The 25,085-nt window shown below is 50.5% G+C and overlaps 5 protein-coding genes across 5 annotated transcripts; 1 reads left to right on the plus strand and 4 right to left on the minus strand.

Moving 5' to 3' along the window:
• Positions 1-1,702: 1,702 nt before the first annotated feature.
• On the plus strand, positions 1,703-2,396 carry MAA_07597 (exosome component 1; the record flags this gene model as incomplete). The annotated part of the gene is made up of 2 exons (XM_007825595.1): positions 1,703-2,158; positions 2,226-2,396. The coding sequence occupies 2 exons, from the start codon at positions 1,703-1,705 to the stop codon at positions 2,394-2,396; spliced, it is 627 nt and encodes a 208-aa protein (XP_007823786.1).
• Positions 2,397-5,002: 2,606 nt separating this feature from the next.
• On the minus strand, positions 5,003-5,842 carry MAA_07598 (uncharacterized protein; the record flags this gene model as incomplete). Its single annotated transcript, XM_007825596.1, has 1 exon — positions 5,003-5,842. One exon carries the CDS (start codon positions 5,840-5,842, stop codon positions 5,003-5,005), a length of 840 nt encoding a protein of 279 aa, XP_007823787.1.
• Positions 5,843-9,002: 3,160 nt separating this feature from the next.
• On the minus strand, positions 9,003-10,697 carry MAA_07599 (N-terminal fungal transcription regulatory domain-containing protein; the record flags this gene model as incomplete). The annotated part of the gene is made up of 4 exons (XM_007825597.2): positions 9,003-9,791; positions 9,850-9,981; positions 10,040-10,582; positions 10,644-10,697. 4 exons carry the CDS (start codon positions 10,695-10,697, stop codon positions 9,003-9,005), a joined length of 1,518 nt encoding a protein of 505 aa, XP_007823788.2.
• Positions 10,698-19,355: 8,658 nt separating this feature from the next.
• MAA_07600 (uncharacterized protein) lies at positions 19,356-20,075 on the minus strand (the record flags this gene model as incomplete). The annotated part of the gene is made up of 1 exon (XM_007825598.1): positions 19,356-20,075. One exon carries the CDS (start codon positions 20,073-20,075, stop codon positions 19,356-19,358), a length of 720 nt encoding a protein of 239 aa, XP_007823789.1.
• Positions 20,076-20,928: 853 nt separating this feature from the next.
• MAA_07601 (Acyl-CoA dehydrogenase/oxidase) lies at positions 20,929-22,448 on the minus strand (the record flags this gene model as incomplete). The annotated part of the gene is made up of 4 exons (XM_007825599.1): positions 20,929-21,062; positions 21,140-21,747; positions 21,803-22,053; positions 22,116-22,448. 4 exons carry the CDS (start codon positions 22,446-22,448, stop codon positions 20,929-20,931), a joined length of 1,326 nt encoding a protein of 441 aa, XP_007823790.1.
• Between the last annotated feature and the right edge of the window lie 2,637 nt (positions 22,449-25,085).

Genomic DNA, 25,085 nt, shown 5'->3' on the forward strand with positions numbered 1-25,085 from the left:
GGATCAAGGATGGAAATTCGAGAGATGGTGGAGCCGCTGGGGTGACGTTGAGATTTTGCTATTGCTGCTTTCCCGCGTTTCTCGTCGACTTATAACACTAGAGAGGGATTGTCTGAGAATACCCTCGGCAACTGACCAAACAAGCAAAATCCGCAGCCCTGCGGAGTTTACCAACTCGAGGGAAGACAAAACGGGAATGCTACGCTACATATGTACTCTATTCCACCAGCGTCGTCTCAACGCGGACAAGTCGAGAAGGCGTGAGCGGTGACCACGAGGCTGGACTATTGGAATGTCCACTGCTGGTGAGCGACGGTCCGGAAACACCATCCGGAAAGAAACTCTCTTTTGATGCTCCGGAGCTGCGCGAGGACTGCGCTCCTACAGGCCGAGATGGCACGATCCGTGTGCCATCCCTTGGCTTCTGTGATTACCTCGCAGCCTCGCAACTGGTCGAAACAATGGCCGTCCCCATAAATGGCCGTGTGGAGGGGAGGGGAGGGTCAAGGAACAACGAACTCGACTTCCCTGGCCGTGGGCACCAGGCGGCTCATCGGTGCCGGACCGGCCATCAATCCCTTCATCGCCATGAGCGCGACGAGGGCTGAGAACGGCCGTGTCCACACTTTGCTGCCGGCATCATGCCTGCGGCTGATGTACCCGACAACCAACAACTCGCAGCCATCGTTTCGTCCTCGTCTTCAAGGTCCATCTAAAGCAGGGCAATGTTGAATCGCCAAACATGCCCAAGTGGAGAGGGACAGATTGATGACAAACCAAACGCGCCGGTGCCAAAGTCCAGGCATCATTCTTCCGTAATTTCTGGATAAATGTACATGTAGCCACTGGCGGCGTGTCGCCCTCCACATGGTACGACGTTCTAGTACTTTATTTTAACTCCAGACGGAATTCCGGGCCTCTTCTGAAGGCGAAATCCGGCTCACCGTGGCCATCCTGGAGAAGCTACACAAGGAGGCGTACATGGATGTTTTGCATATGAAACCTACATGTACATACAGTATCTTAACTTGACCCATGATTTGCCTGCATTGGCGCGCACAGGCGGGCTTCCATTCGTCCCCTCCTCCGGGGCGGGATTCATCAATCATGTCGACTTCTATAAGCCAGTGTGGGCTGAGAGAATGTTACACCGCAAACAGCGACTATCGAAACTCGGCTAAATTGAAGTTTCTTTTGCGGATAGGACACAAAGGCAGCATATTTATAATACACGGGCGGGACGATTTCCTCGCGTCGGTCCCGACACTCCGTCTGGAACCGTCGGGACCGACCAGGCAATACCACAGGTGTCGACGATACTATGTTTTCCCTTCTCCATGGCGAGAGGTCTTTTCAGCGCGCTCAGCACATCGATTTCCAAATGGCCACATGCACGCTCGTAACCACAAGCGCTGGGCTCGCACGGCCGACATGGAACTGGCCAGAGCCTGCAATGCGAATATTGAATCAATACTGAATGATGCGCTGTCACTCCGCACGACGTAGTGCCAGCTGCCGCGGTGGAGCTCCATTCACTTAATGTTCAGATCTGCCCCACTATTAGCAGATTTCTCTACATCGACAGTGCCATCACGAAAGCTCCCGCCGCGCACCGCCTCGCGACTCCAAAAGCCATCGGCACCTCACGCAGCGCCGCACCCACGCCAGCCAGCTCCCACGCGCGTGCAAGCACAATCCCGCCATGGCCGCCGACGAGCTGCCGCCCGTCGCCGTCCCCGGGCACGTCCTCGGCCCTGCCTCGCGATACACGCCCGGCCCGGGCACGCACACGCACCAAGGCAACGTCGTCTCCTCGCTCCTCGGCAGAGTCCACGTCGCGGCGCCCGCCAAGGCCCCCGGCCCTGCGAAGCGGCTCAACAAGATCACCGCCGCGGCGCCGGAAGAGCTGCCCACCGTCTCCGTCGCCAGGCACGGCCGCAGGCGCGAGATCCTGCCCGACGTCAACAACGTGGTCCTGGCGCGGGTGGTGCGCCTGATGCCCAAGCAGGCCATTGTCGTGATTCAGCAGGTGGGCGATACCGTTCTCCAGACCGAGTGGCAGGGCGTGATTCGCGTCCAGGACGTGCGCGCCACGGAGAAGGACAAGGTCAAGATGTACGAGTCGTTTAAGCCGGGCGACATTGTCAAGGCCCAGGTGGTACGTTTGCTGATTTTGCGTCTCGATGGACTTGGAAGAATCGGGTGGCTGACTTGTTTGCGTGCAGATTTCGCTGGGAGACCAGGCGAATTATTACTTGTCCACTGCGTCCAACGAGCTGGGTGTCATTATGGCGGCGAGCGAGGCCGGCAACGACATGGTGCCCGTGAGCTGGAAGGAGTACCAGGATCCTGAGACGGGGTTGACCGAGCCGAGGAAGGTGGCGAAGCCTAGCTGAGGGGTTTGCGATGAAGAATACGGCTGGGATTGTACTGGGCTCAGCGGGAATACTTGACGTGCTATACGCCTGCGGCGGCTTTGGCCATGGTTGAGTCGCGTCCAGACTCTGCGTTTGTACGCTCCGCCGCCGCTTGACTCGACGATATGAGGCGATTGAGATGGGAGGCGGCGAATCGTGGAGCTGGCTGCCTTTATGGGGCGTACGGCGTGTCTGGGAGATCTGGCTCGTTTGCAGGGATGGCGTATCTTGCAAGGACACGCTGGTGCCATGGAACGAGGGTGCCAACTTTGCGCAGGCGCGTATATAAGTAAGATTGACGATTCAATATAGAAATATACCCTGGCTATAAGTGCCGAGACGTTGTATTGATCACGGACGAATTTGTTGGTGGTCCGGATATTGGTCCGCTGTGGAGGACAAGTATATTTGACTAGAGTACGGATCTAGCTATCGCGCTCTATACTGTGATATCCTTGCGCATATTGACGCCGAGTGCCGTCGGGTCATTTCAGAGACAGTCCAAATGGAAGCTGGGAATTGACGGTATCTCAGTCGAGATTGGGCAAGGGTTGTTTCCTGCCATGCAAACCCTGGCGGCAGGACGCGAGGTATAAACTGATTTCTCACGGTGAGAGGGAGACAGGGGAGAATGGACGACTGCTTTTCAGGTTGGCTAGCTAGCGTCTACTTTGGAGCTTACAAGTTTGGTTGACCCTAAGGGATGCAGGTCCGACCATTGACGTGTTGATAAAAGACATGGACCAAATAGGTAACTCGCTCGTTGACACAAGCCAACAAACTGGTGGTGTTTTCCGGCGTCGTGATTCAACCGGTTCAGCAGTCGAGTTCCACTGCCCATGGTCGGGGGAAATGCCTACATCTCGGCTCAAGACGCACCTCGATTCTCGACACAGAGCCAACGTGCAAGTAAATAAAAGGAGACCAAGGGAGAGGAACGTTTCACAGGATACACAGGAGGCAGCATGGATTACGCCGAGAGGCACGGGGTATCCGGACGACGTTGACGTGCTCCAATTCAAACGTACCAGAGCTAGAACTTTTCCAAGACCACCTACATGCACCATTTTATCATGCCCAGCCCAAGACGACATATGCCCAACTCCACAACCCATGATTGTTTATTCCCAGGAGACGGATTGCGCAGATCCACGCCGGGGTTTCTCACTGTAAACCCTGCCGGTCGTCAGCACCGCCAGCCAGACAACGGGACAATGAAAGCTTCTACCAACTCACCTATTCGCATTCTTGCCCTGCCCAGATCCATGCGATGAAATCGAATCGTCACTCGCAATGTCCATGTTTGCGATGCTATTCTGCGCCGCCAAGGAAAGTTCTAGAAAAACGTTTCAGCATTCAACCAGCGAGCATCCTAGGTGGAATCCAGTTCGTATACTCCCAACGTACTCTCGTCGATGCTGATTTCCTCCTCAATGTCCTCTCTGCTCCTGCGCCGCTGCCGAACCCGCTCCACCGTTCGTTTTATGTAGTAATCCATCTAGGCGAGTCGCGCGAAACAACCAGTAAAAGCAGAACCACGTACAAATCACAATAGAACAAATACAAAAATTCAACAGAGGAGGAATCTACAAGCAGCCCCGTCCTCTTTTATCCCCCCAGGTGCCGGTATTTACATTGTCTCTGGGCCGGAATTTCTCTGCCGCCCCTTGGCAAACCTTGAGTTCCGGACGGTTGGAGATCGCCCCCCCCCCCTCTTCTCGGCGGCAGGCCTTCCGAACCCGTTCTTTTTGGGTTTTGGGCGCCGCGTCGATCCCGGCATATCTGATACATGTCTGTTACAGAGCGCTTCCGCGGTCGTCAGGGTGGGACTTGTGCAGATCTGAGCCGTCCAAGCCACCGTATCTTGACAGGTGAGATTGAGATTGCGAGTGGAGGCCCCCGGCAGAAGGGTGGCTTTTGGAGTTTGCGGCATGTCGTCATGGCAGCTTGCGCCGAGACAAATGAAGTAATTGAGATGGCAGACTTGCCCATCGCGGCGCCATGTTGAGACACGGCCTGCGGGCAGTTATGCAGGCCATCGACGGCGGAGGTTGCTCGTCGTCGACGGGCTTGGGGGAAAAAAAGCAGAGGGTGAGGGCTTCAATGTTGGCAGGAGTCGGGAGTCGGGACCTGGTTGGAAGACTTCAAGTTGTGCGGCCCTGAACCCGTCGACGCCCGTGGGAGGCTTGTGCCGCAAGGTTTTGTGGCGGCCGATGACGGGTTTCAGGGCTGCGCGTCCCGCTGCGATAAGCTTCCGCCACTTGCTTCGCTTGTGAACACGACGTGGTTAAATACTGGACCCTGCTTTTCTGGCCTTTGGCTGATTTCGTCGGTGCGTGGCAAGGCAACGGAATGGGGCGGCGTGGCCGGACGGGAGACATGCACCACGACCAGACTGCATATCTGCGTCAACACGCAAGAGACGCATCGATGGCTCACGGTTAATGGCAAGACATGGACGGCGCGCAATCGAGCATGATTCTCGCCAAGGTCATTTGTAGCACTAGTTTGAAAACAAAGGCCGCCCGTGTACTATTGATAGCTTACATCAGTTCATAACGTCATAATCCCACACCGTCATAACATCATTGTCCGGTATTCCCCTCATCATGCCGCCCACGGCTCCTCGACCTGTCACCACGCCTGCGCCGACGGTGCCCATCCCTGGGCCTACGGGCGTCGTCTTTGCGTGCCTCCGTCGGCTGTTGCTTCTTCTTCTCCGTTTCCTCCATGGCCACCTGAAACCCCTTCCTCGCGACCTGCTGCCTCACGCTGTTGGGGTGCTTGTGGCCGAGGAACCCGTCGACCAAGGCAGACCCGAGCGATGCCACGGCCACCTTGGCGCCCTTTGCGCCCTTCCATTGTCCCGGGTCGCCGCGGCTGTCCAGCGCGGCCGACAGCCCGGTCGACACGGCCGTGATGGCGCACGTTCGCACAATCGGATTCTGCCACCACTGGGACGCCGTGGCCTGCCACGTCTGGTGCCGAGGCGCCGACGACGACGTGGATTTGCTTCGCCGTGTGCCGCTTCCCTGGGGCATCCTTGCGTGGCGGCTCGGGGAGCCACGGCCGCGCGTCGAGTCTCGGTCGCTCATTCTGTCGTGCGAGCGTGGCCGTCGCGGCCGCTGGCTCCGAGACTCTCCATATGCAGGCTGCGGGCTGCGTGCCTCGTATCCCTCCCGGAAACCTGTGTGATGCCCGCGTTCACGCCCGCGTCCTCTATCCACCTCGGGTCTATGCACCGGCCGTGTCTCGCTGCGGGGGTACGACGGCTCGTAGTGCGGCGGCGGGAGTCGATCATAGACACTGTTCGCTCTGGGAGGGTGGCCGGACGGATGCCAATCCTGCTCCTGCTCATCGGGATAGCTTGCTCCCCGGAAGTGTTGCGGAGGTGGTCCGCTATGACGCCGGCGCCGGGACGACATGGGTGACAAGGATGGTGCATGTGTGTTTTTGAAGAGGGAAAACGGTATGCATTCGCCGGCGGCTCAACATGTATTGAGCTCTGCGAAGGGTGCCAAGCATGTATATAAATTGGAGGGTGTGCATCCTTTTCTTGTCGGCGTGTGGCAAGAATGTTCGTCCTTATCTTGACCGCTACGACGAACACAATCGTTGCCCGTAGAGTAATAGCTATTCCTGGCAGTGAGGACGTGCATCCAAGGGATGTCCGCCACGACTGCTGGGGTGTGACGATCGACCGGCGATCGACGCACGATGACACTTGGTATCCTGTTTTTCAGGGCAACCCGCCGTCCGCTGCGAGACGTACGTCATGCAGTCTGCTTTTTGCAAGGCCGCTGGTGTAAAGCGGTGAAGTGCGCGCCAACGAGAGATTTTTTTATTTCGTACTCTAGATTCCTGTTTGCATTGCCCGAGTGGCCGAGCGACAGTCTGGTGGCATCGCATCTACCGAGGCCGATCGGGCGCACTGGTGCAATACTCTCCTGACATGACGACGCCGGCTGACCAATCATGGGGTCTCTTCTGAGATTATACACCCTAAATACTGCCATATATAACGGATCATTGGTAGCTTTTGGGAGCTAGAGCTTATGCGCGGATATGCTAGTAGTCAAGCTAGATAACGTCTGGTAGATGCCTGTTTCTGCCCTGCCTGTAGAATAAGAAGTAGAGACGGCAGTACTGTTTTTGCACTGTCAGCTCAAGTTTCAGTTAGAATGTAGCCAGATGAGTTCTCTCGAAAAGTTGATGTAATTGTGCATTTGTAATGCAAGAATGTTGAGCATCGCCAGGGCGCAGGAGCGGTCAACTGGTGTGACTCCGCACATGCACGTTGAAGACAGTCAATATGTCATGCTTGGGTCCGAGCCCAAGGCGCATTCCTCTGTGAAACCATGACGAGTGCCCATGCTAGCTCTGCCTGTCATTGGCTTCGGAAATTGGAGGCATGGCACACGGCCGGTTGATCGATCCACGGAGTGCGTGGTCAGGAAGGCCATTACGCAACAGAAAGGAAAGACAGAAATGGAAAAGGCGACCCAACGACAAGACATTGAATTGAATATAACTCATGGACGTGCCTGATGTGAGACCCTTCGCATCACCATGATTGACCATGCTATTCGTGCTCGAGGTAAGGGATGCAGTCAATCTGCCACTCACGGCAATCCCGTGATTCCCGGGTAGGGTACTGGGTTTGGGCGGATGAGGAGCAGATGGCCCTCTACTCTGATAAAGGTATTCGGCGAGATCAGGGACCTGGCTATCGCGCTCCGTGCTACAATATACAGTACATTGGTGCATACTTCTTGGTGGGCTTCTATAGCCTGCCAGACTGTCTGTGCTGAGCCACGCAGGTGACGGTGTGTCGACAATATGCCTAATTCTGTTTGATAGACTCACGAACATGCCCAGAAACTGAAACGCACTTCTCTGTCCGTCTTCTTGGTACCATTTGGACTACTGTGGTGTACCTGCGTTTTGCTGTTTGGTATGGTTCAGTGCGTCGCAAGGCATAATGTGCCATCCCCTGGTGCATGTATATCGTGGACAAACCCCGAGAAGAAGCACAATTGCCATTTTCTAGTAGCAAGTCCTTACTACACTGCATGAGTTTTATGTGACCCAAGACAAACTAACGAAATTTTTCATCCAAATCACTAAATAACCAGTTAGCATCAACTTAGAGCATAATATTAGGGGCTACGGGGATTTCTATGCTTATACCACATGCCACCTTGACCTTATTAGCATCCCGCTTGACTCGCACCGTTCATTACTTTGGCCGGAATTATTCACGCGTTTAATACTTGACAACTGCCATCTCCCGTAAACAGCGGGGAAGCAGGCTGCATGATTCGTCAAATGAAGATGATGCGCCAGCGTTCTTGTTATCCCTGGGCCAGACTTGACATGGGAGCTGTAAAACAGTGCACCCAATCTGCCACTGTAGTCGGGTAGTAGAAGCAGGTTGCTTTGCTTGGTTGACAGAGCGTTCTTACCGTACTCGGCAGACAAGCATCAAGCAATTACAGCCAACCAAGTCAAGTTACTTGGTTGTTGGACACTTATGGGTCCAGACTTGATAAACAGCATCATCGACTGTTGAACGGATAACCCAGACTAACATGTCCATGTGTAAGAGCTCCTATACTTGTAGCATATCTGGATCATCGACGATGCACGTACTACCTGAACATTACGACATCGTGGGCATGAATGACTTGCTCATCAAAGACCGTTAGCTTTCCAGTCTTGGTATCATCTGTGCCAACTTGGGAACAGTGAAGGGAGTCTTTCGTAGCTAAATATGCAAGGCACAGAGACTGCCATGAGATGATTTCTATTCACGGGCAGGGTTGCGGAGCAAGAACAGAAAACAGTCCGGAAGTAAGCATCGAGGATGCTCGCCTACACGATAACTAGTGACTGTAGTATATAGGGACCCCTAAATTTACTTTATAAATAGACTTTAGTTTCTTAGCTTTTAATATAATTATTATATTAACCTAAGCTTTACTTATAACTCTTTAACTCTAATTACCTGGTTACAGTCTATAACCTATCACCAATATAATAACTAATCGCTTAGACTGACCCCCTAGTGTCTCTGCCAACATAAACTACGACTAGTTTATCCCTTGGGAACCTAAGCCGTTACACAAGTGCTTACTACTCTCAATAGCGCTAAAAAGCTCGTGCCCTATCCCGGTATTCCTGGAATATTATCTTAGGAGATAACTATATTAAGCATTAGCGGCGTATACCTTAAAGTGATAGCTACTCCTTGTTAACACTTGCCTGGGGGAGAATATATTAGGTTGGTTTTGTATAGTCCGGATTTTGGCCAGATGAATGGAAAAACTTCTCTGGTGACATGGTGTACATCAAAGAGCCCGCGCCAATCAAGGACAACCGTATCCGACCCGCCACTGCAAATAACAATGGACAGTACGCAAGCTATTCGCCTGATTAGCGATATCAACCCCAAGGTTGTCATCCTCATGCACTGCGATAGCTGGGGCCACTTCTCGGAACACGGTTCACAAGCCGCCAAAGTTTTCGAGACAGACAGTGCCAGGGATAAGATTCGCTGGTTAAAACCAGGAGGAAAAATGCGCATCATCTGATTTCCCGTTCTTCTTGGGCCTTCAATTGTAATGCGGTTGAGTTGCTGATTGTTCTCCCTCGTTGGTCGCCATTCTGGTGTCTCGGGGTGGACAGAGGCAATATCTTGAAGTCGGATTGGATAAACGCATTGAGATAGGAATACCCTTTCTCGCTGATATTTTTGATGACTTTGTTGGAAAAAGTCACGGAATTCAAATCACCGGCTTGCTGAGAGTATTCATATGCAACCTTGCCCGGAAGGCCCAGGGAGGTCGCGCCGAATAGTTTCATTTTTTTTTGAGTAAGGTATTCAACGCTCCTCATTATCAAATTTGACTTTGATCTGATGGCTTCTTGCTGTACTACATTTGCTTCGCCTAATCGCCCTGACCAAATGCCGCCGGAATCCAGTTGGATGGCGTATACCGCACATATGATCCAAAAAGCCCAGTAGTGAGTCAGGCTGTTGGCTACAGTAATATCTGGGTACCAGATATCCTCCGACGCAGGAGGTGCTACAAAATCACGCCCATACGTGGAACTCAAGTTTGCCGAGTACGAGTAACGCCAGCAGTCCAGTCGCCGTATGATATCCAAAAGCTTGTCGATGCAAGCGGAAAAATGGCCGTGCTGCTTTGAAGTAGCCTCCAGCTGGTCTATAGCTTGGAGCAGTGACGGTATGCACGCCCCTATGGACATCAGCTCCTGGAGAGGCTCCGCCGGTGAGGTTTGAAAGGGAATCGTGCACCACTCAGCTGCCTCCAGAAAACACGCCCTGCGGTATAATATAAAACATATGATCTGTTGGAAATATCAGCTTTATGCCCAAACGATACAAGATTGGTGTGTAAAAACTAACCTGTGAAGGGCGACACCCTATAAAGATTCTATGGGATGTCCCGTTGGCGTAATAAGCTGGTCCTCGGGATAGCATCAGACGCGAAATTCCTCCAATGTGAGCTCCGTAACTACCGCATGCAGGCACCATTATCTTTGGGCGACAGTAAGCACGAATCCATGTAGGTACCGCATATCCATGGTCATCATACCTCGGATAAGAATAAAAACATGATTGCGGCTGACAGCTCATCCGGGCCTTCATTCCGACCTCTTGTCAAGGCTTGTTGAAGGGAACTGAGAGCAGTTCCGTGCGCCGCCAAGGCATCAACAATAGGGGCTCCAAGAGGCCTTCTGCAAGTTGTAAGGGCAACTGCAAATGCCTTGATAGAAGACGTGAGTGCGTGACCGTTTGGTCCGGACGTCTTGAGGTCTGGTACCACTTCAATCCAAGAGCCACATACTCTGGATGGAGCTGTGAGACCCTGGCTCTTTGCATTCGTTTCATCGCGCCGGGGTATAAAGTTTTGAACGACCAGCGACAGAATGTCATTCATCGGCCAGGAGAGAGGTTGACCAATACCCGGAGTGGGCAGACGAGGCTCAACGGCGACTTCGGACAATGTAATTCGTTTTCTCCCGGCTGTCCTTCGGCCCGTAGTTTGTGGATCCGCGAATATCAAGTCATATTGATATCCACCACACTCGCGGCTGCTTTTAAGACACTGGGAACAGGATGGCGATCGTCCGTCGCACTAAAACCGGCGCGTCAGTCCAAGGCTGTCTGCGACGGGGATTGAATAGAGGATAACATACAGCAAGCTTCCTTGCTCTACACGTATGACAGATTGTGCGCTGTCTAATCTTCATGATGTATTCGCGATGAGATGCAATCAAATTATTGCTAACGTTGTGGTGGTCGGAAGGGTTGTGACGCGCGACGTGTCCATGGGTAGAAAAGACGATTGAAGGCTTGTGGCAAGCGAGTTGGGAAGTCAAATATCCGCCACGCGGCTCTAGCCCCAGTTTAAGGTCTTACCGGCATCCGGTTCCCAGAGCCGGGGGGAGAAAGCAGAGTGATTTCAAATGTCCTCCATGTGTTGTGCCAGGGAACCCGACCTTGAAGCCCATCTTGACAACGGCCGCTACTGAAGTGGCCCTTTTCCTGGCATATCAAGATAGATCAACTCGCTCACTATACTGCAGACTAATGCCGGGGGACTCGCGACCCTGCTTACTAAGTAATCTGCACCGGGGGAAGAGATTCCGCCGGTCCCGACTCCCCAGCCTCGTCAGGTGATATTGAGTTCAGAACTCAATACTGTTGCCATACTGTATGTACAGTGTACACCCAACTGGTTACTTCAGACCCGAACGTAGCTCAGTAGACTTTGATGTTGGCCCATTGCGGTGGAGGCGAGCATGGCGCACTGCCCAGACAAGGAAAGAATCTGGTCAAATCTGCGGGCTTCAGAGATGCGCCGTCACTCCGACGCTCTTCCCGCCCCTTGAGACGAAGACGATAACATGCCTGCAACTTCTGAAGTTCACCATTTCTTAGTCAGTCTGAACGCGCCTCGCACAAAGTTTGCGATTCGCGCCGAATCGACGGCCGCTCCCCCTCTTTTCTTTTCCCCACGTAAGCTTACTGCGTACGCGGCAACGTGGGAGCCATACTAAGCCTCACGTAGCGCATTACAGAATACTTTTACCTGCAGTTCCGTTTTATGCAAAAGCCCTCTGGGGAGCGATGCGGGTCAATCGGCGCCAAGAGCCATCACTCGAGCAATCTCACAAATATGATCCGGGCCAGATATTCCCCGGCTTGCTCGTTGACGTTGGCGCCCCTCTCCACGAGAAGCTTGACAGGGTCCATGGACCCAGTGCCCACCGCTTCTACGAGAGACACGTCAAAATCCTCCTTTGTCAAATACCTGTTTGTGCCAGGGCCTTCGAAAAGTAGCATGTCCGTGAGCTGGAAAAAGCCCCTCTGGCGGTGTAGCAATGCGGCCGCTGTAGCATGTAACGATTTTTAAGATCTCTTTCGCCCGACCGCGGGCCCTTTGCCACACAAGCATTTCGACATTCATGCGCCGGCTCTTGCTTTCGATAGCCAAGGCGCGCGTGGCCAATCGGGTTAACTCGGCTATCTCAAGTTGCACAGCCCACTCATTGGCTGCGTCGTCTGGCAGCTCCACACTACCATCGCGGTAGTATTGAGTATGATGGTGACCCCTGTCGGAAACGGGAAATTGTTTCGGAGTGCATTTGCCCGAGGACGGGGGCGGGGAGCTGCAGAGCTGACGCCACCGATATTGAGCCAATGGTAGGCCTTCTTTGGCACGCCGGCTTCCCCTACTTGGTTCTGTGTTTTAACTCCTGTGAGGGGTTAGTATGTGGTATCAGAGGGAACTATATCCAGATGGAAGGTTGCATCCGGCCAGTGTCTGCTTTACCTCTGGTACGAAAATAGTCTCATGCGAGCGTGCTGTTGGGCTGTCCCAACTGTTATGTCCAAGGTCGATCATCGCAGGTTCGCACCCTTCAATCGATTTCCGTTCCTGATTATCTCCCATGCGAATGGTTTTGTTGCAGTTGAGAACACATTCTGGAGTTGCAATAGTAATCTCGGTAGAAGCCCCATCGTAACCGAATATACAGGCTCACTCAGACTTGTGCATACTGGGTGGAATGTTCGAGTCAGCTTCAAGACCGAAGTTTGACCTTCCTGGAGTTGCCGGCACCGTGTTACAGCTCTTGTTCTCCAGGAAGTCGCTGATAAAAGGCAGAGTCAGATCTAACTTTTTGTTAATCTGAAAAGAGTCGAATACTCTCTCATAGTCAATCAACAGCGATAAGATTGACTGTAGCTAAACGTAATTATCAACCATGCTTGTCAATATTAAAGACGACCTCTCAGACCAAACAGTTATTTGTAACTTATATCCGAGGGCACAAGACATTTTAAAAACTAAAAATTATGGTTTCTTTAAGCAGAAAATTTGCTCTAGCTAGTATTCAAAGATATTATAGGATACCAATCCTTTCGAACTTACGTGAACGTGCCGCTTGGGATATTTAAGTATTTGAGGCACTAAGTCTCAGGCATAATAGACTTCGATATTCCATATTATACAGATAATTCGAGGATCAGCATCCGCACCTGTGTATTTACATAATGTTTTATAGTAAGAAGGTTTAGATAAGTTTTATAACGCAAAGATAATTGCGATTTAGTTACTTTATTATAGAGTGATAACGCTATCGATACATTGAGTAAAGCTCTGGAGAGTGAAACACACGGAGTCATCCACCGGGAAGTTCCATTTCGGATTGAAATGAGTACCTGGACGGCAAGGTCGGCCTGAAATGTAACGTTGAACCGAAACCACAAATAAAGTTATTGCAAAGTACATTTATACATTTACACTGTAGGCAATAATGGGAGCATGCCGGTTGCACCATCGCTGTTTGGCTTGTCCAACAACCAATCGCAAGCGTAGTAGTGCTGCGGTGGTGTGTGCCGCCAACACGTTTAATCCTTAAGCGCGATGGTGGTGGTGTCGGTGGTGGTTTTTTTTCCTAAGACAGGCATAGACATGTAACAAATCTATCAAGTTGAATGCCCCACGTTGCTATTCGATTCGATAACGTGAGAAGCTGGGCCAGTATTTCTTTACTATATAGGTGCTGTACTATTGTCTATCTAAGATAACGAAGAAAGGAGGAAAATATTCTCGAGGCTCGTCGTGTGGCGGCTTAGGCAAAACCGATCTAATTACACAACGTTAGGCTGCTGTGGCGTCCGAGGCTTCGGCCCGGCAGAGCCTGTGTCCACAGCCCTAGGTATAGCCCGCGACGATACTTAGCAATCTGGAGGTTTGTGACTATACAAATGTTAAGTTCGTAATTAAGTGCTGATTATTGCGCATTACGTCCGACGAACTAGTTGGCGACGAAAGTGAAGTCTGAAAGGCCTCTAGCGAGTTGATTCAACTCGCTAGTCCTTAAGCTGTTTACTATTAAAAAAAAAGAGAAGTTTATACTATAATAGCACTTTATGTCTTCCTAATATACCTCTATAAAAGCTTCTAAAATTAACCTGCTAGGGGAGTTAGTAATAGGCGGCACAGCCGCCGTTCAAGCGGCTTGACCCGTTACAAAGTCGACGTTTAGACCCATAAAAAGGCACATGCTAGCTGCAAACGGTTTAAGAATCCTGAATAGCACCAGGCCAAAGTTCAGTTTGAGGCCCCAATCATTGAGATATCGAAACAAGATTGGTGTTAATCCAGTAACTCTTCAAAAAAGAGATACTTTCGCAAGGAACACAAATGGTTTCAATGGCCTTCTTTCTCTCAATTAAATGAGTAGCCTGGGAGGTTCGATCTACTAGAGACATGCTTCCCCTTAGTGTTTGTGGCTCTGCACGAGTTGGTTGAGAGCATTTAAGGCGACAATAATTATTTAGCTTTATATATATAATTATATATAAATTATAGAAGAAGCCTTTGGGTTTTCCAAGGAGAAAGAGGTAAAAAGTAAAAAGCAAAAATAACTTACTATTCCTCAAACTTCTTAAATTTCCTTGTACACTACTTGCTGTTAGACCTGTTTGCCCCTAGGTAGCACTGGTAGAAAGCGCACCTATAATAGAGAAAGTTTTAGAGTCGAGCTGCTCTATAAGTTCGCGTCGAGGGATAATAGTTCCAAGAAGATAGTCTTCCGACGGAGTGCAAAATAGACCCGAGACAGTGTCTATAACTCTGACGTAGCTGATAATATGGTGAATAATACCACGATAGGCGACTCTAAATGTTTTCTTTAAAACCTGACTGGCCGCATGCTGGCTAAGATCTGGAAGGGAAAATATCAGTTTAGCTAACCTAATATATAAATAAAAAGACTTATTCTGTTCTTCGTTGAGATTATTACTGCAATATGCGGAAAAGGTTTATATTAAAAAAGCTGAAATCTTGCATAGCAATAATTTACCTTGGCAATAAACCCAATCCAGTCCGTCACTCCAGGTTTTAATACCAGATGAATACTCTTCGTAAATAAAAATATTACCGTCCTGGATAATATTATTATACTCTGACCAATGAACTGGCCGAGGGACATGTAAAAGCAATCCACGTAGACTAGCCTCGACAAGGATCAAGGCATCAAATGGAGATGCTACATAGCCTTTCCAGGATGGGGGTATCATCTTGTGTAAAAGAAACAAGGCCCGCGGGAAGAAGAGAAGAAGAGTTCGCCAGCAGTTATCCGTTGAGAACTTATTGAAAGCTGAGTGCACATGTACAGGAACTATGCAGAGCGTATAAACGAAAATGCGGATAGCTTACCGACAGTATTTATCTCTATTTCGTGAAATTGCCGTTGCTAATCTGTAAGGAAATGATGAAACGCGTGTATCCAATCAAAATTAAGCCCCTGATTCTAACATTTTGCCTATTCCCAGTGTGGTGGCATAAGCCGAACTTAGGTCTCCACTGTGGAGCTAATAGGCGCCAAACAGTATCCATTTTTTACGACCGAAATGGTCCAAAACGAGGAGAATATCTTGAGAAGACCCTGGAACAATCTATCAACAATGACGCTAGCCACGGCTCGAAGCTCCAAAACTAGCGCAAAAGCTGAAGGTTGAGTCTGTGTTCGAGTCGTTTCATGGGTGAAATGGCTAGAGTGCGGGTCGGTCAACAACTGCACACAACTGTGACCGTACAAGGACACCAATAAGGTCGAGTGTGACTTGGATAAAGCGATTATTCACAAGGAGAGTAAGAGCTTCCGAAGGAAGTTCTGACTCGAGCTATCTAAGCCCTAAAGTGGGGCCGTTTCTTACAACAACTGCAGGATGGGATTCCATGCCGAGGCAACTTCGTAAAGCGGGAACAGCATGATATTGAATAGTACTATTCGGTGCTTTGGAGCCTCGTGTCTTTAGGCAGCCCAATTCGTAGGGTTGCCCATACGTAGAATATAATCACCATCTGTCCGATAAGTATGCCTCTCTTGATTGAACAGGCAGACTCGACGTAATTGCTGCATGACACAAAATCATCCGAACAAGAAATCAAGTGGACTGGGAAACCAGGATAAACGACGTGAACAGAACCCTTTTGGCAGAATAGAAGCCGCATATATAGCTATACCCCTGCAAAAACCACCAAATTTGGTTCAAATTACCACAGGTGCCGTCTGTGGCTAAGTGGACAGGCCACTTAATCTGGGTCGACCACTCCGCCACGATCCATTTGCATGCGTTCTTCCACACCAAACGCGAATACCAACACATACCAAGGGTTCGAAATTCACCCTTTTCGTCATGTCCTTCGCACCCGATGCACCGCAACGCGTAGTGTCGATTCGGCAAGCCGCTGCGAACTGCAGGGCCAGTAAATCAGCCGTTGATCCAGCTGGTAAGACACTTGAATCAGGAAGCATGGCATTTCGAAGCCGAAGACCTATTCTTAATGATGATGAAGGCGAAGCCCTCATTGCGTATTATTTGGATACAGCGGGGTGGCTTTCCAGCTATAAAAAAAAAGTGGAAGACGCTGCAAACACCTTGCAAAGATGACGAGACCCTGATGCCCCTTATTTTAGATTATCATGGTCACTGGGCCGTCACAACCAATTTACATAGAAAAGTGCGGGTGAGGCTGTCCCGGTATTATGAAGGTGTCCCGTAATTTTGACTCAGACTACGTGGCTTGTCCACTTACTCACAGACGGGTACTCTCCTTGTGAACAATCACTTCGTCCAAGTCGCACCCGACCTCGGTCGTGCCCTTGTACCGTCAAATCAGCGAAGCCGCCCACGCGGCTTCATCGAGTTTACCTTGCCACTGCAAAAAACAACTATAACTAACCTAATTAGTTATAGAGATTGCTTGTTGTTCTTGCTGATCAAGAAGAAAGTAAATTTATCGCGAATGCGCCTTTCAGCATGTGATGAGCGGTTAATACCAATTTAAGGAGACTTTACCGTGATAGTGTGATTCACCGGATACTAGGAAAATACTTATTCAAAGACCGGGTAGTGCCCCCTCTTCTCTAAAAGTCGGCCAGCAATGTTGGGACTACATTGTAAAAGCAGGAGCCACTATAACTGGTCTTAGAGAATGTATTACGGCACCGACAGTTTTATCACCCTTACCAAGTGTGCGCCTATAAAACTTGGGGACTCAAGCGAGTAGCGATACGAGCCACCGAAACTGCCGCATGAATTCCAAGCGATATCGAGACAAATTTCGGCCTGGAAACTGACACAGAAATCAAGATTGCTTTGTTCAATATCAATTATTGGTTAATCTTGGTGTGATATCTTCGAGCTTTGCGCTAGGACTCCATGAACCAAACAAGTGGCGGCGGCTTGCATACCAATGGTACCACCTACTGTGCCTTTCTACGGCTTACCAGGGAGCAACCAAAATATAACTCAGAGACCTAGATGGTTATATCGCACAAGGGGCTCGTTCCATGAACCAAAAGCTGTTTGATGCAGGACCCAAATCAGAGAGGAAACGGACAAGAGCAACGATTTTAAAAAAAGGACCAAGGTGGTAGGTGGAAAAGGAAGCCAAAACCCGAGTTATTTGCTTGTTTTTTAATCAAGTGAAACATGCATGTGCGAAAAATATCTTCACACCATGGTTTTTGTGACGAAGCAGGGACGAAGTGTTTGTCGCAGAGACAGACGGATTAAGCCTGAGACGTCTGACCTTCTACGCAAGCATCAAAACTCTTTAGCAACTCATGAATGTAACGGAGTATTCTATTTAATCCAATAAACACCCTTCATATTCATAAAGTTAAAGCGACACTTGGACTGTCACATGCGACAACTTAGCAAGCTAAAGAGTGGGGCCCGACGTTGCCTTACCACGAATGCTCTGTACGCCATTGCGGAGCTAAGAATCCAACGCCAGGTGTCGTAGATCGGAGTTTTAAAATATGTGCGGGCTGCATCTATAATCTCCTTCGTGAGACTATACATCTGACCATAAAGAATGCTACCACGTCGAAGGCGAGACTCTGGCGGTGTCAGAGTAGTTATACCACCAGCATCGCGAAGACACTTTTTGACTCAATAATTCTTGGGGAAGGGGCAGGTTTTATTATCGGATCTTTGGCTACTCCTATATATATTACTGCCTTTTCCCCTCGAGACCAGAGAAACCGACTCTCTCTCTCTCTCCCTCTCCCTCACACGCACACATACACACACACGCACACTGACCGTTTTTTTTTAGAAAAAAAAAGAAGAAGAAGACGACGATAACGACGACGACAACAACAACGATAACGACAACTGTGCCCAGGGCTTCGACCCCAACAATATGGGACAAAATGTCCCCGATCGTCGCCACGGTGGCGGGCATCTTGACCGGCGTCAAGATTATAGTCGGGGGCCATGGGGCAGTTTGAGTTTGAGGTTGAATTTTTTGGAATTTTTTGGTTCAGTATCCTTACCCTAATTTAATGCCCTCCGGGCCGTCTTTTCTTTTTGGTGCATTTAACGTCCATGCTCACAATCGGGCCTGTGATGTGCATTGCCCACTCCCACTATCTTGGTGCTGACGCCATTATGTAGTCCTTCAACACCAACACATTGTTGTCGTTGTCTGAATAAGGATGGCGTCAATCTCACCAGGAGTCCAGCAGGTCTACTCTAGTTGTTACCCGGTTAGAACCCAACAACAGCAAAGCCCAGTAAAGGGGCATCGCCAACAAAGGACCCCGAAGCTACACCGACTGAACACACGACCCGGTAGAAAGCTTGGGCACAGCTGTTCCCTCCATGTATATATAATGGCCACTCGTAGGACCGAAGAGTATGGTGTATAAAATGGAGTTCGACTTGTCAGGCTCGCGTGTTTGGCTTGGTGGTTCTCGGGCAGATGTCAACATCGATGTTGAAGATGAGGTGAGCGCTGGAATTGACGACCAAGATCTTTCACTGTGTCAGCGCCATATATAGCCGCTAAAAGGAGGGAACCAAGGTAAACGCCCATCTTTATAGCGGATGACTGGCTTCATTGCAAGTTGCTCTACTCAAAGAGAATGCATAGACGACCCATTGGCAGCCATCGCCAAGCTTGAGCGGGTTCAGGCGAGCTCTGTGGAAGAGTCACAATCATGGTGAGGACATGGATCTTTGGCCGACAAAAGTCAAGTGGTGATGGAATGAAGAGCCAAAAGACATGTACTGAGGGAGAGGGTTCATGTAAGAACGTCAGGAGAGCGTGATCGTTTCCTGGACAGAAAAGGGCCAAGTCCACAGGTGGAGAGACATGAAAGACATGAAAGGGCGTGGAGGAGAATAGAAGAACAGGAGAACATGCCTGAGGCATTACGTGAAAGAATAAAGTTTATTCATTCGCATTATTCCTGCCCCAATTAATGTAAGTCTAGTTTAATAGGGGCCAGCTGTCCAAGTAGCCACATGCACAAGATGGGGAAGGAACAAGACTGCATGGGGTCTGGTGGTCTGCAACGTGCATCATCCCCATGATCTCAAGTCTCTAGCAGAAATTGGGACCGCGACGGTAGAGGGATGTCGCCGAGACACAGACTGCCGGTGATAATGCGGGCACTAATGGCTGCAGCCACACCCGCGGCCGTGAATCCAAGTTGATTGGCGACGGCTAACGGAACCAGCTCGCCCTTCTTGTTGTTCGCAGCCATCTGGGCCGCGAAGCTGATGCAATCGGCGGCAATGCCGGCCGTGCTCAGCCTGTTCGCCACCGATGCTGCGGCGGTCGCGGCAATGACTGCGTCGGCTACTTTGCGGCAGCCCTCACTGACGTCGTCTTCGAGCTTCCCCGATCTTGTCTCGGCAAAGGTCTTGCGGACGGTCACGGCAGCAGCAATGGAGCCTTCCTGGACGGCATCTGCGATGGCCGCGGCGGTTTTGCCATTGTCACCACGCCGCGCCAGGCCGTCGTTCGCGTGTTTTAGGACATGGTCGAGGATTTTCAGAATCCGTGTCTCGTCTTGACGCCTTAGGTTGTTGGCTCGGAGAAGGGGAAGCGTCGCTTGGTCGCTGATGGGTGGCGGAGACACAACGGGTGGTGCTGTGGCTCCTTGAAACATGCATGCTTCATACGGCGGCGGCGGTGAACGTGGTGTAGAAGGCGTGGGAGCAATTTTGGTGTCTGTCCTAGATGTCTCCCATGTCTTTGAGGTCTCGGTGGTCGAGTTGGCTCGCAGCCACGCTCGAAATCGCAGAGGCATCTTGTACCGCAGTCAGGTGACTTGGACACGGGTACTTGAGGAGGTAGGTTTGAAGGGCTTTCTCAGTTTATAGACAATTAGAAGAAGGTCGTTGGTTGTTTTTGGGCAAGTCAAAGGCCCGGAAAGAGACTGGGATGCAGGGCACGGAAAATGTGCAAATTGCCAACTGATGCGTGATACTTATACTTCACAAAGCCAGTGTTGCTTTCCCAAGGTTCACTCAGAATCGGCTACTATTACGTCCGCTACTGCCACTCGTGGCTGGTGGATGCAAAGTTTCGGCTAGCCAACTACAACAACTCGAAAATGGTGTTGGGCGAGAGTTTAATATGGTCCGCCATGTTCTATTGCATATGTAGAGTCTCGCGTGGCTAACAAGGTTGCGCTAGTCAACCTTCTACAGAGGCATGCTGTCCACAGACATCAAAAAACACACTTGATTTGCTGCAGATAGTATGGCCTAGCAGAGACCTTTATAGAATAGCTACATATGTAGATACCTAAAAAGCTAGGGTCATGTATAGAGGCTAGCAATCCACTTAGTATTGTGTGTGAGGGAAACCATGCATACTTGGAGGATAGAGTTATAGTCGGCCTTTTTTGATCTCTTATATTAACGTCTTTATTCCTTTATGGATAGTTTTATTGCCATTACCTGTATCAGGAAAAAACCCTTGGGTCCATCTACACGCTACTCAAAACATTTGAACAACGTCGACCCCTCTTTACACCAACAAGCACTAAAAGTCGGGCAGAAAAAATAAAAATCGTCTGCTCGTTTTACTACATCTCAGAGGAAAAACGTATTGTATAGTACTACTTTTACAAGTGCTGTTTGCATCGCAACAGAAATCTATATTTTGGCGCCCTTCAACGCAGCCGCCCCTCCAAACTGATAAATCTTGACGAGTTGACGCACGGCCAAGTCCAAAAGCACATCCTCCGAGCCGCCGGGAATCCGAGCACCAGGAACATCTCGGTAAATAGCTATCAAGCAGCTTGGTCAGTAATTCGGCACCACAAAACTATCCACAGCCACGACATGGCAAAAAGCAAAAACTTACCCTCAACTAATGCACCCTGTCCCGAGGCCGTAAACCCATTGCCACCAAACAGTAACACGGCCACCTGGGCACACTCGTTCAAGACCATGGCAGACTTGGCCTTGGCCAGGGCCGTAATGCCGCCCAGTTTCAAGTCGGCCTCCTGCGACGAGAGGTGGCACAGCTGATAGAGGAGCTGCTCCGTCCAGGCGTTCATCGTCTCCAGCTCGGCGCCGGCCTTGGCCAGCCTGTGCCGCACGACGGGCTGGTCCATGAGTTTTTTGCCAAAGGCATCCCGCTTGAGGCAGTACTCAAAGGCGGCGGCGAGCGCGGTCCGGGCCTGGCGCGTGACGCCCACGGCAATGATGAGACGCTCGTGGTTGAAGTTTGTCAGGATGATGCGCAGGCCGTCGCCTTCTCTGCCGAGGAGGTTCTCCACGGGGACCTTGACGTTGTCGAGCTCGATGTAGGTGGTGCCGCCGGCTTTTTGGCCGCCGACGGGGAGGCGGCGCATCGTGACGCCGGGGTGTCCCTTGAGCGGGACGATGATGACGGAGAGCCCGGCGCGTCCTGCCCCCCCCGTGCGCACCGCCATGGTGGTGTAGTCGGACCAGATTCCGTTCGTGATCCTGGGCCATGTTAGATGGGACTTGAACGAGATTGAATTTTCTGCCGAGGGTTTACCATTTCTTTGCTCCGTTGATGATGTAGTGCTTGCCGTCGGCGGTCTTCTCCGCCGTGGTGGTGATGTTGGCCACGTCGCTGCCCGCGTCGGGTTCCGTGATGGCAATGCACGTGCGTTTTCTGCCGGTGAGAAAATCGGGGAGGAAGCGTTGCTTGAGCTCTTTGCTGCCCCATTTGACAATGGGCGGGATTCCAAAGGCGAAGCCGGCTGTCAGTGAGGCTCCTGGGCCGGCTAGGCCGGAGCGGGCCAGCTGCCATCATCATCAGTCACATGGCGCTCCATGAGCATCGTCCTCGAGCAGTGTAGACGCACCTCGTCGCAGTAGATTCCCGTGTGCAGATAGTCCCACTCCTCGACCTTGACGCCCAGGATGTCGTGGATTCCGAGATCCTTGAGCCATTCTACGGGCAGCGGGGCCGGCATATTGGGCAGCAGCATGCCGCTCTTGCAGAAGGTCGCAAAGACATGTTCAGGAACGGTCCCTTCCTTTTCCCACTCGGCGGCGTTGCTGAGCAAATTGTCCCATAGGAACCGGCGGCAGGCCTTTTGGAACTGGCGATGTGACTCTGTGTAGTACGGGGAAGGGAGACCACACAGGTAGGGCGGCTCGGAAAAGGGGACGGGGTTCTCTAGATTATCCGCCATGTTGAGATGGAAGTGTTGTCTTGACGTGATGGGGGGAAGTGGTTCGGACTGGTCGCGCGGTTGCTGTCAGCCTTACATATAACCAGACATTTGACGACATGCGGCTCGAGTTGGCCGAGGCTAAGCCGGTCTCCCCGCACTTGGCGGCTCCACTTCCCGGCCGCCTCCAAATCAAATCGAGCCGAGGAGCCGGCCATTCTTGCCCCGCGTTGGTTGCTGCAAGGGGCTGAGAGAGAGCGAGACATGTGCACACGGCTTGCTCTGTTTCATAAGAAATGGCACGTATAGGGTGCGTGACTAACAATCATGGATATCAAATAGCTCAAATAACTGGCTAGATGAGAATTCCAAGAAACAGATATAATGCCAGCTAGGACTCCCGACTAAAGTAGTTGATTGCAAGATTTCCCCTTGTGACGCCCGGGCTTCAAATTTGCGCGGACCTATAGCCACGTGATGGTGTTGCGAATACTACAGCAAGTTACGCAGGAAAAAATAAAGCCATTAATAATGATGACTGAATGGGCCACTCCCAAGTTGCAAACTGCGAGGAATGTGTATGTGTTCCTATCTAGAGACAGGGCGGATGTGCAATTCAAGTCTAGTAGAAAGAGCCTTTTCCTATAAATATATGTACTAAATAAACAGTGCGTTTCTGACGAATGCAGTTTACTAGGTTTTTTGCCTTGAATAACTGTTGAAGGAGTACAAGTAGATAGAATTACAAAGCAATGAAAACATATGCTTTTCGTAACAATAACAATCATTACATAGCAAAGTCCGACAACTGACGCACTCGTCCCAAGTGTTTGATCCTATCCTAATGACTACGATAGTAGACATGGTTATTCAAGAGATTGGGCAATATAATATAGCCAAGTACCTGGTGAAATCGCCCATGTTTGATCGTGTAGAGACAAAATAGGCAAGTGAGCTACCGGGCCACATGACGGTTCACTCACCGGGGCATTGTCTACGCGCTGGCTCAGTCTTATAGAAGCGCCGTTGTGTTAGTATCCGCGCTACACCCCTTACGGCTGGGAGTCTGGTGTTTCTCAAACACCCCATCGCAATCAGTACTTGTCTCGCGGGAAGGGCTGCAAATATTCGTACGGCTTTCCACCAGAGTTCCGTAGGACATTTACCTTGATGTCTCGTTAAACGTCCCATAAAACTATTTCCCAATTATTCTTTTTTGAACTCGGACACTTAATTGTTCGCGTTGGTCTTGCCCTTACAAATTAACCTCGAGCACGTCCGATGGCAAGGGACCCTGCCAGCCCTCCATGGCCATATTTGTACTTCGCTCAACTGGGTCTGAGTCTGATATTTTTTCAAGTCGCTCCTTTTTGTGATAAACGCTTAGAGCTCTTCAGCGAAACCTTTTTCATCTGGTGATATTTAGCATCTCATGTGATAATGCTATATAGGGGTCCTTCAACCCGCTTCAGTCTCTACACCTGAGCTATTTCACCGAGCAATGCATTCTGCAACGAGCACATTGTTACTCCCATGAAATATGGAGACGGTTTGGGTTGGTTGCCTGCACGGGCGTTACCTCACTCCAGGAGTAGGGTGACATTTGATCCCCTTGACATGTGCGATATTCTGGATGGTAGTATGCATCTGGAACAGAAACAATTGGACCTGATCATTGCTACTGTTACAAATGACGTGATTTGGGCCGGGCTATATGTTCCAAGAGCTTCCTATTTACACTCAATGCTACGTTGACCTTGGGCAACATTCCCTTTCACATGTTGAGGAGGTCTAGCCACGGAATACGTACGAGTAGAGCGAAATGGCTGCGGCAACATGACTTGTTCTGGATGTAACCTGCTCGGTCCAATGGGTAAGATGCTTCCATTATCGGGACAGGTTTCTAGACGATGCATTTCCAGTCACCAGAGTCTAGGTTGCAGTCGTGTAGTGCCATCGCTTAAGCAAACTGACAGATGTGGAACAACAATACAGTGGGAATCATACATTCACCTGTCCAAGGCCGCCAACTTTTGATATCGGTGAATACTACTCGATATACTTGATACCGCCGAACTTGCATGGTTGCATACTGTACCCGCGCCCGTGCATGTGAAGCAACTTTCCCGGCCCGACAAGCACCCCCTGTGAGGATCTGCACAACTACACCTCTTGGCATTCAAGTAGTTTCCTCGTTGATATCTCAAAAAAATATTCGAGGAAACACCGGGTAAAGAGGACATGATGCAATTACACGTGGCCGGCCAATGGCTGCCGACTGGCCTCCCTCACAGACGTGGCTTGGGCGTCGCAGTGCATTCTACGCCCAACGGCAGCTCTCACAGTGTTGGGCTCATATGCACCATCTCTCCCTTCCGGATTCCTGCTTCCTCCATGGCAACCTCACTCATGCCCAACTGGCCTTTGAAGCAGAAGTTCCAAGCAAACAGAGTCTCATTAGAGGTTTCCTGTTGCTACATGCAAAGCAACCTCGTATAAGAAAAAGTGATGCACCGCATCTGTATTGTCCCGCTAATAACCGGTTGTGTGAGTAAGTGAGCATTCTCCTAGCATGGGGAAGATACTCTTGCCCGCGTGGTATTTATTAAGATGCCCTCTCTCCTGTTTGCTCTCTCAGGAACAACCAACTCTCTCTTC

This window comes from Metarhizium robertsii (assembly GCF_000187425.2).
Source record: "Metarhizium robertsii ARSEF 23 chromosome Unknown MAA_Scf_14, whole genome shotgun sequence".
Lineage (NCBI taxonomy): Eukaryota > Fungi > Ascomycota > Sordariomycetes > Hypocreales > Clavicipitaceae > Metarhizium > Metarhizium robertsii.